General features: G+C 37.3%; 1 protein-coding gene across 5 annotated transcripts in view; it reads left to right on the forward strand.

Annotated features, from left to right (window-relative positions):
- CGNL1 (cingulin like 1) overlaps positions 1 to 13,469 on the forward strand; it is a 56,124-nt gene that overhangs the window by 20,801 nt on the left and 21,854 nt on the right. For all 5 annotated transcript variants that reach the window (XM_054642144.2, XM_077185438.1, XM_054642143.2 and 2 more), the window contains exon 8: positions 814 to 1,026. In XM_054642144.2, the coding sequence (XP_054498119.2) occupies positions 814 to 1,026 (213 nt within the window). The remainder of the gene's footprint in view (positions 1 to 813; positions 1,027 to 13,469) is intronic.

Below are 13,469 nucleotides of genomic sequence, written 5' to 3' on the forward strand. Positions count from 1 at the left end.
ATTAAACAGAGGAAGATGCTGCCTGGGATGATGGTAGGATCCCTTCCATTGTAGGCTTTTAATGGCAGAGTAGGTGATGTGTGTCAGGAGTGGTTTAGATGTCCTGATCCTCCTTCAGGGCAGGGGAAGTCTGCATTGTCTTTGAAAGTACAATTACTCACAGCTGGAGAAATACCAAATCAGAGAATTCCTGAAGCGCTACATTTCTGATTGTTCCTGTTATTCTGTGTTTTTGTATGCATCTTTAGTCTTCAGATTCACTGACTCTCCAGTTCCTTCCTAGAGATTTGTGGTGGGGAAAGACTTCTAGGGTTGCCCTGGTGGGAGGAGGAAGGGTGTGAAGACATGGACTTGATTGGGAAGCACTTGTTTTGTCTTCACCACTTGAAGAAGCAACTTTATTTATTCTTTCCAGCAGAAAAGAAAGCAAAGAATTATCACTGAGTTTGTTTCTCTTGCAGTGGGGGAAAATGCTTTATCTTTGGTCTTATCTATCTCATTGCTAGTGAAAGCACAACGTAGGAGTGACTCCTGCATTATTTGCAGATGGCATAACATACACCATTAAAATATTTTGATAGTTTTGCAGCATCAGATATGTTGACCTATTATATAAAATATCAGCTATGTGTTATACTTCTAATAATATTAGAGTTGAGCAAATTTTCAGCTTACAATAAAAGCTGTAAGAAATATGTCAGTCATATGGAACAAAGTTGTCCTTGGGGAGCTGAAGTGCTTTCTTTCTGTGAGACAAACAGAACATCCACAGGGGCTATTTGACACACAGCTGTGTTTAATTTTGGGCTATAGGAGCTGATGCAAATGAAGCAGGATCTGCAAGAAGTATTGATAGCAAAAGATCAACAAGAAGAGATTTTGAGAAAGAGAGAGAGGGAGCTCACAGCTTTGAAAGGAGCACTTAAAGAAGAGGTATCCAGCCATGACACAGAGATGGACAAACTTAAAGAGCAGCACGATAAAGAATTGCTGGATCTACGCCAGAGCCTGGAGAAAGCAACAGAGGTACGTGAGGGCTAACAATTACCTCTGCAGGGGAAGATTCTACCTCTCTCAGATGCTGTAAACCAGATGCTTTCAGATACTCTTATTTTCTTAGCAAAATAGACAAAGATTTATTTAGGTCAGGAGGTTCTTGGCTGCTGATACTAAGTTTTATTTCATACACATCTCATGTTTTGATTGTTTGTCCCAGCTGAAGTTGTGGTCCTTTCTTCAAGCACTTATTTACTGCATTTGCTTAATTGCAAACTTTGAGGGAGAATAGATGGGAGTATAGTGCAGAGAACCATTTGCTTGTCCTGGGTTAAAGAGAGTCACCAAAACCTTGAGGGTACCCTTGAAGACTCCAGGGTGCTTTGCCAGTCATAGTGTTGAGATCATTTCTAGCAGTTCTCTGCAGTTCTTTGCAGCCCACTGTTCCTACATTCAGGTTCTTGTGTCATATCCTGTTCCCTGGCTGCATTGTTCCACCTTGGCCATTCAAATTCTCAATATCAGTGCAGGGTTTTGTGTTTTATTTTGTGTCCTTTTCATTTATTGAACTTATGCTTGTTTACTGAATAGTCAAAGGAATGTGAGCACAAGAAAACAGCAGGGATTTGGGTGTTTCAAATCAGACAGGAAGAAAACAGAACTGAAGGAATTGCCTCTTCCAGCATCTGCAGGAAGTCTTTGTGAGAGGGAGAATAGGAACAGTTTCAGATGTGTGTATTTATTATTGTTTTCCAAAAGATGTCCTTTGTGAAATTTTCTATATAGAGACAGCAGGTGGGAACATATTGAAAGATTTTTTTTTTACTACGAGGACAGTTCTCTTAAAGTTTTGAGCATTCTTTTTACAGTGACAGCTTTTTGTGTCTTTTCTGTATTCCCTCATTTTATTTCTCAAATGTTTGAGAATATTTCTGCAGGTGATGTGGGCTTCACCAGTATGTCAGAACTGTAGGCCCAGTTTTATGCTTAGAGATATCCATGCTAATTTATGTCTGTTACCTACACTGTTCTTAGGTGGGTTGTACTTACCCTGCTGGTTGTAACACAGAACTGAGGGAAAATTAAGCTTGAAGCTGGAAAGAAGTTTCCAAATCTTTATATGCTCTATGAGCAAAGTAGGAGCTCATGTGGAAGATGCTGGATAGGTATTGTATGATTGAATTCTGACAGAAGATTTTATCCTTTTAAAGGTTTGTTTTAAATGTGCAATTTTCTTCAGAGGTTAGAAAATTTTATAAATGCCAGTTTGTTTATGCAGCCTAGGACTTGTACTTGAGGTTGTTCAGCTTTGCTTAAATGTGTTGTTTCTCTTTGTTTTACATCATCATGAAGATATTTGACTTGTCTGAGCTGCATGAACTGAATTAGTTTTTTTCTTTGAGAGAAAAGTAGAACATTTAAATTATCATTTTTTATTACACAGTAATCGTAGTGACAGCTCAACCTCAATGAACCATCTTTTCAAAGTTAGTCCATGGTAATTTACTGTATTTCAATTATGGAGCTGTAATTACGACTGACAAGAAATGAAAGAGCAGTCTGTTTGGCATAACAATAACACAGTCTGGGAAATGGCTCTATGACTGGGTTGCTATGACTTAGAGATATTTATAAATAGCATTTATTTACTTGCATGACATAGTCTATCTAATGGTAAATTTAATAAGACATACAAAAGTGAAATTTATTTGTTTAATGTTGGTCTAAGTACCAGTTCTCTTCCCATTTGAATTGAAATTTTTGTTTTTATTGGAAGTAAAACTTTTAACATATTTAATTGGAAGGAGGTGTTTTCTTTCATTTTTGGGTTGGTTTTTTTAAATTTTGCTGGTATTTGTACTCAATGATTTCTTGAAGCACAGCATTATCTTTATATTTATCTTTATGCCTGCAGGCTGAGATTTGTTGTTGAGTTTGATATATCATTTATCAGGAGAGTAGAACCATTCTCTGCAGGAAATTTCCTGACTGATCTGTTGTCATCTTATATATACTGGTAATTATTTGGTTAATAATTAATTTGAAATACCCAGGAGACATAAACAATTGAAGCTACTTGGCCTGTTATTTTTTTTAATATATTACTGCAAGCTGGAAAAATTCATACCTGATGGCAGTATACAAGAAACCTACATCAAAGATTAGTGGGAAGGCCCCTTCTGTTGTACTTTATGAGCAAAACAGGAGTGTAAGTGCTGTAGTAGTGGTTTGTCATACAAAGAAATGTGGATAGGGATGTTTGATAGATCAGGTTGTATCAGGACCTCTATGTACAAGAGTGTTGATACGTATTTTCCTTCTGAATCATCCAGATTGCTACAATGAATGAGGGTGTTTTGTGATATATAGGCTGTTAAGAACGTTTTAGCATGGGGAAAGGAAGTAGTTTTTATGCCAGTGTTAAATCAACAGAAATTTCATCTGCTGGAGGTGTCAGATAGGTTGGCAAGTAATGTGCAGTGCATTTAGTCTGTGTGAATGCCACATAGATCTGTTTGCAAATAATGTTAGAAACACACTCGAGGTTATCTGATAGAAGAGCAGAGCAGGGTTGTTTGTCATCATGATTCTGTTCTCATGCTCACTAACATGGTGCTAGTTTGGGGTTTTTTTGTTGGATTTTTATTGTTATCGTTATCTGATTCCTGTTTTTTTTTAATAGAGAATTTGAAATAAAGTCACAAATATTTAAGATATTCTTTTTCTTTGCTACAGTTTAACTTTTTAACTTATTTTTGTGTTATGTCTTTTGTTTGTGTGGTCTTGAGATGGCTGTCACTATTCTTGACTTCATTGCTTGTTTGTTGAGACTGAGACCAGACTATTTCCATTTAACAATAGGAAAAGTTTTGTTCTTCCATGACATAGCTCTGTGGGATAATAATTATCTTTAATTTAATAATAAATTTAAAAATTAATGTCTTTCTGATTAAGAACAGATTTCTCCATAACTGCAAGTGCTAGAACAGAGATTAATATGAATCCTACTCCAGTTTTAATGCCATAGAAAAATTTCTGTTATTTAATCTGGCTCTACAACACAACAGTCCAGGATTGTACTATTTTAACCATGAGTGCTCTGTCACTGTAGATGAAGTGCCACTGTTTCAGTAAAATTAGGAAATAGCTTTTGGAATGTAATGCTGCAGGTGAAAGGTTCTAGCACATTGCAGCTAATACTGTTCTAATTCCACTGAAATTGTATCAGCTCAGGAGGGCAGTTGCAAACTGCACAGCACTTCAAATTTGCATCTGTATTTAGAGAAGCTAGCTGATGTTGTTCAGAAAAAGCTGTAATCATCACGTTAGGAAGAGGCTTATCTAAGCCTGACCTTGACTGATTTATTTGGCATGTCATATGTCTGACCTTGTTCTCAGAATGATAATGCAGACACTCAGAGTTTAGAGCTGATTAATTTATCAAGGCATTTGAGAATGCAATGAAGCTGGTGATCATGTTACCATTAACAGATGTGTGTGTTACATATGATTATGTTATAATTAAAGAGAAGAAGGAATTTTACCAGAGCAAATGTAGGAACAGCAAAAGACAGTGGTTGCCTTCTGCACATGTTATGAACTAAAATGGTCCTCCTTTAAGATAAGAAAAAAATATAAATCTCTGGCATTATACATGAGAAGAAGCTTTGGTTTTTGGTTTTTCCTATCTTGTTAATTTAGGTGAATCTAGCACAAACTGTAAAGAACTTTGAAATTAAGAGTAATTATTGAATCTTTTTCTACTTAACCTGATAATATGATGTGTCTTCCTCAAAGCTTATAAAAATCTCCCATGTAGAGCAGAAAGTTAAAAACTGGCTTAAGCATTCCAAATGAGATATCCTCTGTATGCCTTTTTTAATAGAAATGGTTTGGAATTAGTTGAAATGTAAAATGAAACATGACTAAATCTAGTATATTCTGAGAACCTGTTTGGAATAATACTGTACAGTGAACAGTGATTTAGCCAAGTTACTCAGGGAAAAGTGAAGATAAAAGTGTGGAGCAATGCAAAACCGCTTTGGTACTTCAAGTGATTTAATGTATGTAACTGTAAATTTATATATATAAATATCTGAAAAAACCCCAATGCCTTGTTTCAAGCTGAGGTGAAATCTCAGGGCTATGCTAAAAACCCATGGTCTTGATAGCAGCGAAAGAAACAAGTGATATAATAAAATGACTTGGGCATGGAAACATCATTATGCACTCTTACCCATGCATCCAAAACTCATCTGAACCTGCATCCTGAATGCTGTGTCTGAGGCTGGTATGTTCACCTCAAGTAAGATATACAACAATTGAAAAAGATTTAGAGAAGGTAATCTAGGATTTGAAATGCCACTGGTGGATATTTCCTTTGCCTGCCTGAGGCAGCTTTTGTCATGTTGAAATAACACTTTTATGTTTCAGTTCTAGAAGCTGGTTGGTAACAGTCTAAACTGTGTACAGAGTCAAATGGTGGAATGAGTGATCCAAGTCAATGTTTCATCTTTCATGCCCTAACCCCTCTCCCTCTTTCATTTTCTGCCCTCTTTTACCAGCCTTCTAAAAGCCTGGTAGGATTCTGATTGATTTTCAGAGTGGTACAAACACAGATGGGGTGGGGGAAAGAGAGGGAGGGTACACAGACAGAAGTGATGGTGGAAGGAAAGCTGCAGACACTCCTTAAACAGGTATTGTTATTGGAAACACCTATTTTAGAACTGTACAGGAAAAGTTTGGAAGACAGAATCGATTTGTTTTGCCCAATGTGTCTGTTCTGCGTGTGGAAAGGAAGTTGGCAATAGCATCATGCATGTTTTCAGAGCCCATTTAATGAAGTACCAAACAAATTATAGAATATTAGTGTTGGCAACAAGAATATAAAATGTGCCTCTAAAGCGCTCTGAATACATAAGTTGGTGACTGTGTCTTCAAGTTCCACCTCCTCCAGTCCTTTGTTTCTGTGCAGTTTACTCCTCCATTTATTTGGTGGATACGTGTGTGGGCTTGGGTGCAGCCAGTACCATGAAACTACAGCTAGTGGGTTTTATACTGCATGTAGAGTGAAGAAAGCCTCTCAGCAAAATTGTCCTGCAAAGTTCTGTTTGAGTTGGATTGGACCACATCCATAGGATAATAAAAAAATAATCCTGTTTATCTGAAATAGTCACTTAACTACTGTGGCCCTTCCTCTGCTAGGACTATTTCAGTAAGTCTGGGTTGGGAAGGGGGGTTGTTTGTGTGATTTTTCATTTTCTTTGTTTCTGAAGCTTTGCAAGAGCTTGTACAGCCAGTTACTTCTTTAATGCCTTCAGGAGAATCTCTAATCCTTGTTAGCAGAAGGCACTTTATGTATTCAGGTGATTTTTCTCGTGACAGTATAAGTTTGTTTGTGTATATATGGGAAGAATTTGACTCTGTCAAACAGGAGGGAACAACGTGAACACACAGTTAGTTAATATTTTACACCAGTCTATCCAACAACTTCTGACCTTCAAAAGACTGTTAGTATAAGCCAATCTGAGTATGTCATGATACATAGCCAGGGGGATAACATGACATTAATGCAGGTACTGGTTAAGAGGTTAATACTTTCCTGGCCCTGGATTTTATAACTTATATAAACGTTAGGTCATGCCTAAATTGGAAAATTTTGTTTAATATGCTCTGTGTAAAAGAGGGCTACATTCTCAGTCTTCAAATGCAGGTATTTAAATCTTTCATTACATCTCATAAATGAAAACCTAAATAGTTTTGGAAGTAATATTTAAGACATGGTACCATTTCAAGCAGTGAAAATGACCTTTTAAGAAAACAAACCTTTTCTCTAAGCTGTCACCAGTGAATTTTTAAGGAGTTATAGAGTGGCTCTAGCTGGAATGAAATGAGAGACCAGTCTGACTCACTTGTTAATTTGTGCACTTGCTTACTGAATAATCTCTTGAAGTACAGCAGAGAATTTAAGCTGGTTGCAGTGTACCTTGTGAAGAGAGGAGAAAAAGTCACTGACCCTTTTAATAGGTAACTAATAATAGTTAACTTCCAAAGGCACAGCCATGTGTTAAAGTTGGCTAGGCCTCAGTTTGAGATTATGGGAAGAATTATTATAATCCGTGTCAGGTAGAAAAAGAGTAAGTGCAGCCATTTAGGCCTTTTTCCAGAAGTTTTGTTGGTTTTGTTGTTGCCATCCTACCTTTTTGGGCAGTAGGTAGGATGGCTTGGGTGGGTTGGTAGCCTAACACTCCATTTGTAAGGAATTTTGGTACTCCTTTTGTAGAGATATGAGATTTAATTATCCATGCTATCCTATGGTTACTCTGTTATTCATCCTAAGGCTTCCAACTGCTTTAAGAAGCAGTGTCTGGGGTTAGAAGAATTGCCTAAAGGTAAACAGTGGGTAAAAATGCCAGAACTAAAAGCAGAGGTACAAGCAGAAATAAAGACCTGTTATTTGCATTCCTGAACTTTGAAAACTACATGACTGTAGCTGAATAATACTGATTTCAGAAGCTCCCTTTACAGAAGAGCTAATAATGATTACAATTAAAGAGTTGTCCCTACGTGGAGACTCACTGTGTTTGTCTTTTTTTCCCTTTGTGTCAGTCTTTGGGAGCAGAACAGTTTGGGGTTTTTTTCTTTCTTTGGCAATCACCTGCATGTTACCTAAGGAAATCAGTGTCTAGTTTTATTTAAACTGTTTTGTTTATATAAAAAAGGAGGAAAAGACAATAGATATTTGATATCTCCATCACTGCTACCCTCCTCTGGATCATCTGAGGGATCTGGGTAGATATGAATCCCTGAAGCCACATGAAACTTCTTACATGTAGTTCAAGAAGTTAAACTAGTCCAACATCAACTTAAAAAGGTGGCCCATGAGTCTTCAGAGCTGGTTTCAACAGCCAGTATCTTGATATCTGAAGTGTTCTACACCAGGAATAGAATGAAGTGAGTAGCAACACCATTTCCCTTTTTCAGATTTTGCAAGATTATCCTGTCATTTACTTAGATTGCACAATTGTGAATATGGAAAAAAAAACTATTTGAAAATCTGTTACTTCCATTAAAAAGCTCCAGTTTGTGTCCCAGCTCATTTTGAATGGAGATTTATTCTTCAAGTATGGCTGTTAAAGAACAAACAATTAGATTGGAAAAGGCCTCTGAGATTGAATCCACCCTATGGCTGAACACCACAATGTCAGCTGGACCTTGGCACCAAGTGCCACATCCAGTCTTTCTTTAAACACCTTCAGGGACAGTGACTCCACTCCCTGGGCAGCCTTTTTTGGTGTCTGATCACAGTGGCTGAGAAGAAATTCTTTCTAAAGTCAAGCCTAAACCTGCTCCAGCCCCTCAATGTCCTTCCTGGATTGGGGAGCCCAGAACTGGACATGCAATTCCTGATATTCAGTTGAACTGGATTCTGAAAAGAAATGTAAAGGTTTTTAGAAGAATTTGCTGACTTTTGCCTGATCAACATTGGATGTAGCCAAAATGTAATGATTCTAATACATGGCAAATGAGATACTTAACAACCACACACTTTAAGTCTTCCTTTATTTTGTAAAAGGACTCTAAGGATCCCATAGTGTGTAGTCACTGCCAAAGGGGAGTTTCACCAGCTAAAGCACTGAAGTCAGCCAAAACTATTTTTTAATGATCAGTTACACAACCTCTCTCATGTCTTTGCCAATGTTGAGGGTGTGGTAAAAAAAAAAAAAGGTGTGGAGCCACAGAATATTTTCTGCATTCCTATCCAAAAGTATTTTTTTCTGTATTCAGGTTGAAACTGAACATTTCATTTGCATCTCAAGGACCTTGTTGGATGTTCTGTCTAGTTTCTTTGGGTTTACAAAATGATGAGTGGTGGGAAAGATTTTGATGCCTTTTGTACTATCTGTTCACTGCTTGCAACAAAGTTCAGAGTAGAATACTGTATAAATATATTTGGTTTACTGAGGTTTCTGCAACAAAGGAGTTGGAACAATATTTATTGTTTTATTTTAACTTGTAAGTTGAAATGACTAAATTTAATATGTTTAAAAATACTTTTGGACACGTATATAACTATATACAAGGACACAAACCCAAGCTTTATTAGATTAATTTCTTGTTAGGCAAAATGCCTGAAAGGAGCAGGATGAAAGGTGAGGGAAATGTCTTTTGCTGCTGATGTTCCCTTATGTTCCACAGGCCTAGACTGAAAACCAAAAGCCACTTGCATATAAACTCCAGCAGCTGTGACTGTGTGGCTCAGATAAGGAGATCTGTGCTAGGTAAAACTTTATAGATCAGGTGTACATGCCAAATCAAACAATACACACACGTACCTATGCATGGAAATGTATGTGTGCTCACTTTCTTCTCATCTGTTAGGAGTTAAATGGAGCTTGTACATACTATTGAAAACATCTTCTGGAGAAAGAATTATAGACATTTTTATCACAGACTTGTAATTCCTTTTCTCAACATTCCTTTTCCCTGCCATCTTCTAAGTAATGTTATTCTCTGTATTAAATACAGGAAAGTAAGAGGTAGAGAGATTGATGTTGAGAGGATCCTTTAGTTGTGTATGTCCAAACTAAAGTACCTAGGGTAACATTGTTAGTCATTGTAAAGTCCCTGATATATTCAGGGTGCAATTTTTGCTCACTTTAGTTGCAGCTGTGCACTCAAATCTTGTAAACCAAGCCCCAGTGTCTCAAACACCAGGGAAGTTAAGGAGCATGTGGTTATTGATGCTCTGGAAAGATTTGGCTGAGTGACTTGCCTCAGGAGGTCTTTGGCAGAGACAACAACAGACTCCAGATTCTCTAGGGTTGGTTTTGGGTACCTTAGCTGTGAAACTGTCCTGTTTTTTTATTGCTTCACTCATTTCTGCTGTAAACTCTCAACTTCTTAAGCTAATTGACTAATCTTTTAAGCTTCAGTATTAAAATGTATGAGAACTATTAAAAAGTCAGTGGTTATTGAACACCATGGATTATATTCTGCCATGTATGATCCATTTTTGTGGTCAGAAACAGATTTTTTTCAGTGAATCCTTCTTTTAGGATTTGATAACTTGTTTTATTTGGTTTGTGTCCACTACTGGACTAATAAGTAAAGTTACTGCATGTGTACTGTGGCACAATGACAAAACCAGAATGCAGAAGCTTATCTTCAGTCAGTCACAGGGGACTTTGTATTGTGGGAACTTCTGTACAACTGTGTTTCCATTCTTCTAGACAAGCTTCTTTTTCTTTATTCTCAGCTTTTTCCAGAAATTCACAACCCATTTCCAGCTCCTTTTCCCTAATCTCCGTAGCTTAATGTTGCTGATAAGACTTACATATTCTTAATCAGGAGTTTAAACATGATCAAATTTGAGAAAGCATAATGAAATATTCAGTGGATTCAAAGGTAATGAATAAGAAGGTGATATGAGTGTGGTTAAGAAGTCTTCGAATGATGTGGTTATTAAGAGAAAGGTATTGTTCCTTCAGAGATTGAGGAGATGGATATCTGAATGTAAAACACTACAAATGTAGGGACTAGAAGGCACTGAATGCCCTGGAAGACAGAGCAAGAACAGGCAGATTGAAAGGAAAGACAAAACAAATGCAAGTAAATAAGCATAATAAGCAAAATGCTATAGGGTATTTACTTCTAGAAATATAATTCTGTAATACAATGCAGTAAATAGTAACAGTAAGAAGTTGGTTTACTAAAACATGTGGCCACAACTAGTAAGTGGGACTTAAAAGAAATAAACATTTTCTATATCATAGGGAAGAAACTGCAAAATTGGGATTCACATATGTTAATTTTAAGATCCAAAAGAGGCCACTTCAATTTTTGATAAAATTGCCCCACTCTCCTCCTGTTTTTTGAGGGGCTTGAGGTTTTGCAGAAGTGTTTTGGATTTTGGTTTTTTTTTCCTTTGTATGGCAAATATGTCTGAATATAGAGTATTTCATTCCAGGTTTTGTTGACAAGAATCTTGTTTAACCAGTTTTGTCTGTTTTGTGCTCTGTATGTTTATGTGCATAATCTCCTTTAAACTTTCTGAAGAGACTCATCCACAATTCTTTGAACTAAAGTTCTTATATTAACAGTGTCTGTTAATGTTTTATATTCAACTTAAATCATTACTTTGTGACCTTTACCTAGTTCTGTTATCATGGGTTAAATTATATAAACTTAGTTAAAATAATTGCCAAAACTTTTCCAACATCCCCAAATAAATACATGTAAAGGATTTATGGATGGGCACCAACAAGAGTCATTAACTGATGTCATGTCATTAAGCCTTGAGGACCATGAGTTAACTCACTCTGTTTATGTGCAGCACCATTACAAATAAGTCACATGTGGACTGAGGGAAATGGATCCACAGCACAACCTCTCCCCGACTGGCTTTTCCTCACTTGTACTACTACCCCTTCAGTGTTCAGTTTTCCTTCTTCTTTCATCCTCATCACTGTAACCCATTAATTGAATGCATTTGCAACAGCTGTCAACTCCCTGTTTCGAATGTGTGAGCCAGTCCCTGAATTTTCAGTGAAAATATGCATCCCTGCTCATGTAGGCAGAACCCCAGAGATTACCCCTGGCTGTTGGCAAATACTGTAGGACAGTTTCAACTGTCCTTGTTGTTGCCACTTTCAGTTTTAACCTGTGAAGCACAGCAATTGCCATTCAGACTTTATCAATATACATAGAAATTCCACTGTCATTTCAGTGCAGTGTTTTTCATATCTTTTACTTCCATGTTTTGTTAGGGAAATTCTTTGCAGGGTATAGTGAGCCATCCCTAATGACAATGTAGAATTGTACCTGTGGTCTGTACATGGTATTTTGCCTGGCAGCTGGGTGGGACTGCAGGAGCCCCCTGCCTGTGTGCAGGGGTTCCATGGCAAAGGACACAACAATCCCTCTGTGCGTCAGCAGTGCCCTGTATGGCCTGATAGCTGAACCTTATGTAAGTGTTCAATATATGGACAGGGATCTCTCTCCACCAGGTTCTCCCCTAATGGTGTTGCTACAAGGTCTGTCAGAGCTGCATTTCAGTGCTTGTGTGCTCTGTGTATGCTCTCCAGTGATCCCCAGGCTTTTTGCTGTCATGTTCATGTGTCTTCCCAAGAGCAGGCCTGGAGGGGAGGTAGAAGGTTGTGTGGGGTGCCAGAGAGGACTAACAATGGAGAATACAAGGCAAGAGCTGTGGAGACTTTTGATACTTAAACTTTCTGTGGTAATATGCTATAGGACATGGCATACGTTACCATAAGCTCTTATAATCCAGAAACTTCATTTGTGCCAGTGAAGAAGCTCTGCATGAAATTCTCAGTGCTCTAGGGAAAAATGAATATAAACTTTTTACTGTCTAAACCCAGCTGTCTAATTTGACTCTTGGAGAAATGATACTATGTGTGCTTTTTCTTATACAAGAAACATCTAAACTGTATTTGTATGGCTTGACTTTGTTTAAACTTCACTATCAAATTGAAGATACTTCTGGATTGTTTTGTCTAGTATCCTCAGGGTGATCTTCCATGCCCTATGTGTGTAGTACAATTGTGTAAGGGAAATGATAAGATAGATACTCCTATGTTTCTTTTCAGTCTTGTCTGAAACAACTTGAAAATATGTTGAAACAATGTGTACAGTGAAACCAGTTGTGAAGAAAATTCTTTGTACTCTCCCCAGATTATAAGTAAAAGGTTCACTCTCCAACTCCAATACAGTGTAGCTCTCCATATATACCAAGAGAGTTTTCTACCATCTTGTAAAAGTATGTGTGTGTGAAAGAAAGGAATTTTGTCCTTAATATGTTAGAGAATTTGCTTTGGCAGGTGTAACCTTTGTAATGATGCCAAGGTCATTAGAGACCTGTGAAGATCTGCTGGCTAAGTGCTGGTCACTCAATCAGCTGGAACTTTAGCAAGGTTTTATTTATATATCCAATTTATTTCCAAGATTTTAAATTAGGTTAATAAAGACATAAAGACAATACTTGCAACTTGCTCCTTATGCTTCTCTATATTTTACATGTATTCACCTAACTTCTTGCTAACTTTCTGAAATTTATAGTGAAAAAGGATAGCAAATAATAGTTTAGTTTAATGTTAGTGTCTGTATCCTAAGATACATACTACAAAAAGCAGGCTGGAGCAAATCTCTAGATATGATGGCATCGGTGTAATCTGAACTTAATTTTGAACTTCTTAGGTTAAATAATATATAGAGAGAGATATTACTTCTGTGTTTATATATGTGTATGGATCTCTGGGGGGTTGTTTGCTTTTGTGCATGTGTGCATCCACTTTTGGTAAATACTGCTTCCTGTGTTGGGGAAGTAGAGCAAACCATGGTTGATGTAGTGGAATCTCCAGGTCTGATGTGGGTCTACTGCAGTCCTCTCTTACTGTGCAGCCCCATGTAGGCAGCTGGATGAAAAAGAACAGACAAATCAACATTCCTTTCCC

Source organism: Agelaius phoeniceus, chromosome 13, assembly GCF_051311805.1.
Source record: "Agelaius phoeniceus isolate bAgePho1 chromosome 13, bAgePho1.hap1, whole genome shotgun sequence".
Classification (NCBI taxonomy): Eukaryota; Metazoa; Chordata; class Aves; order Passeriformes; family Icteridae; genus Agelaius; species Agelaius phoeniceus.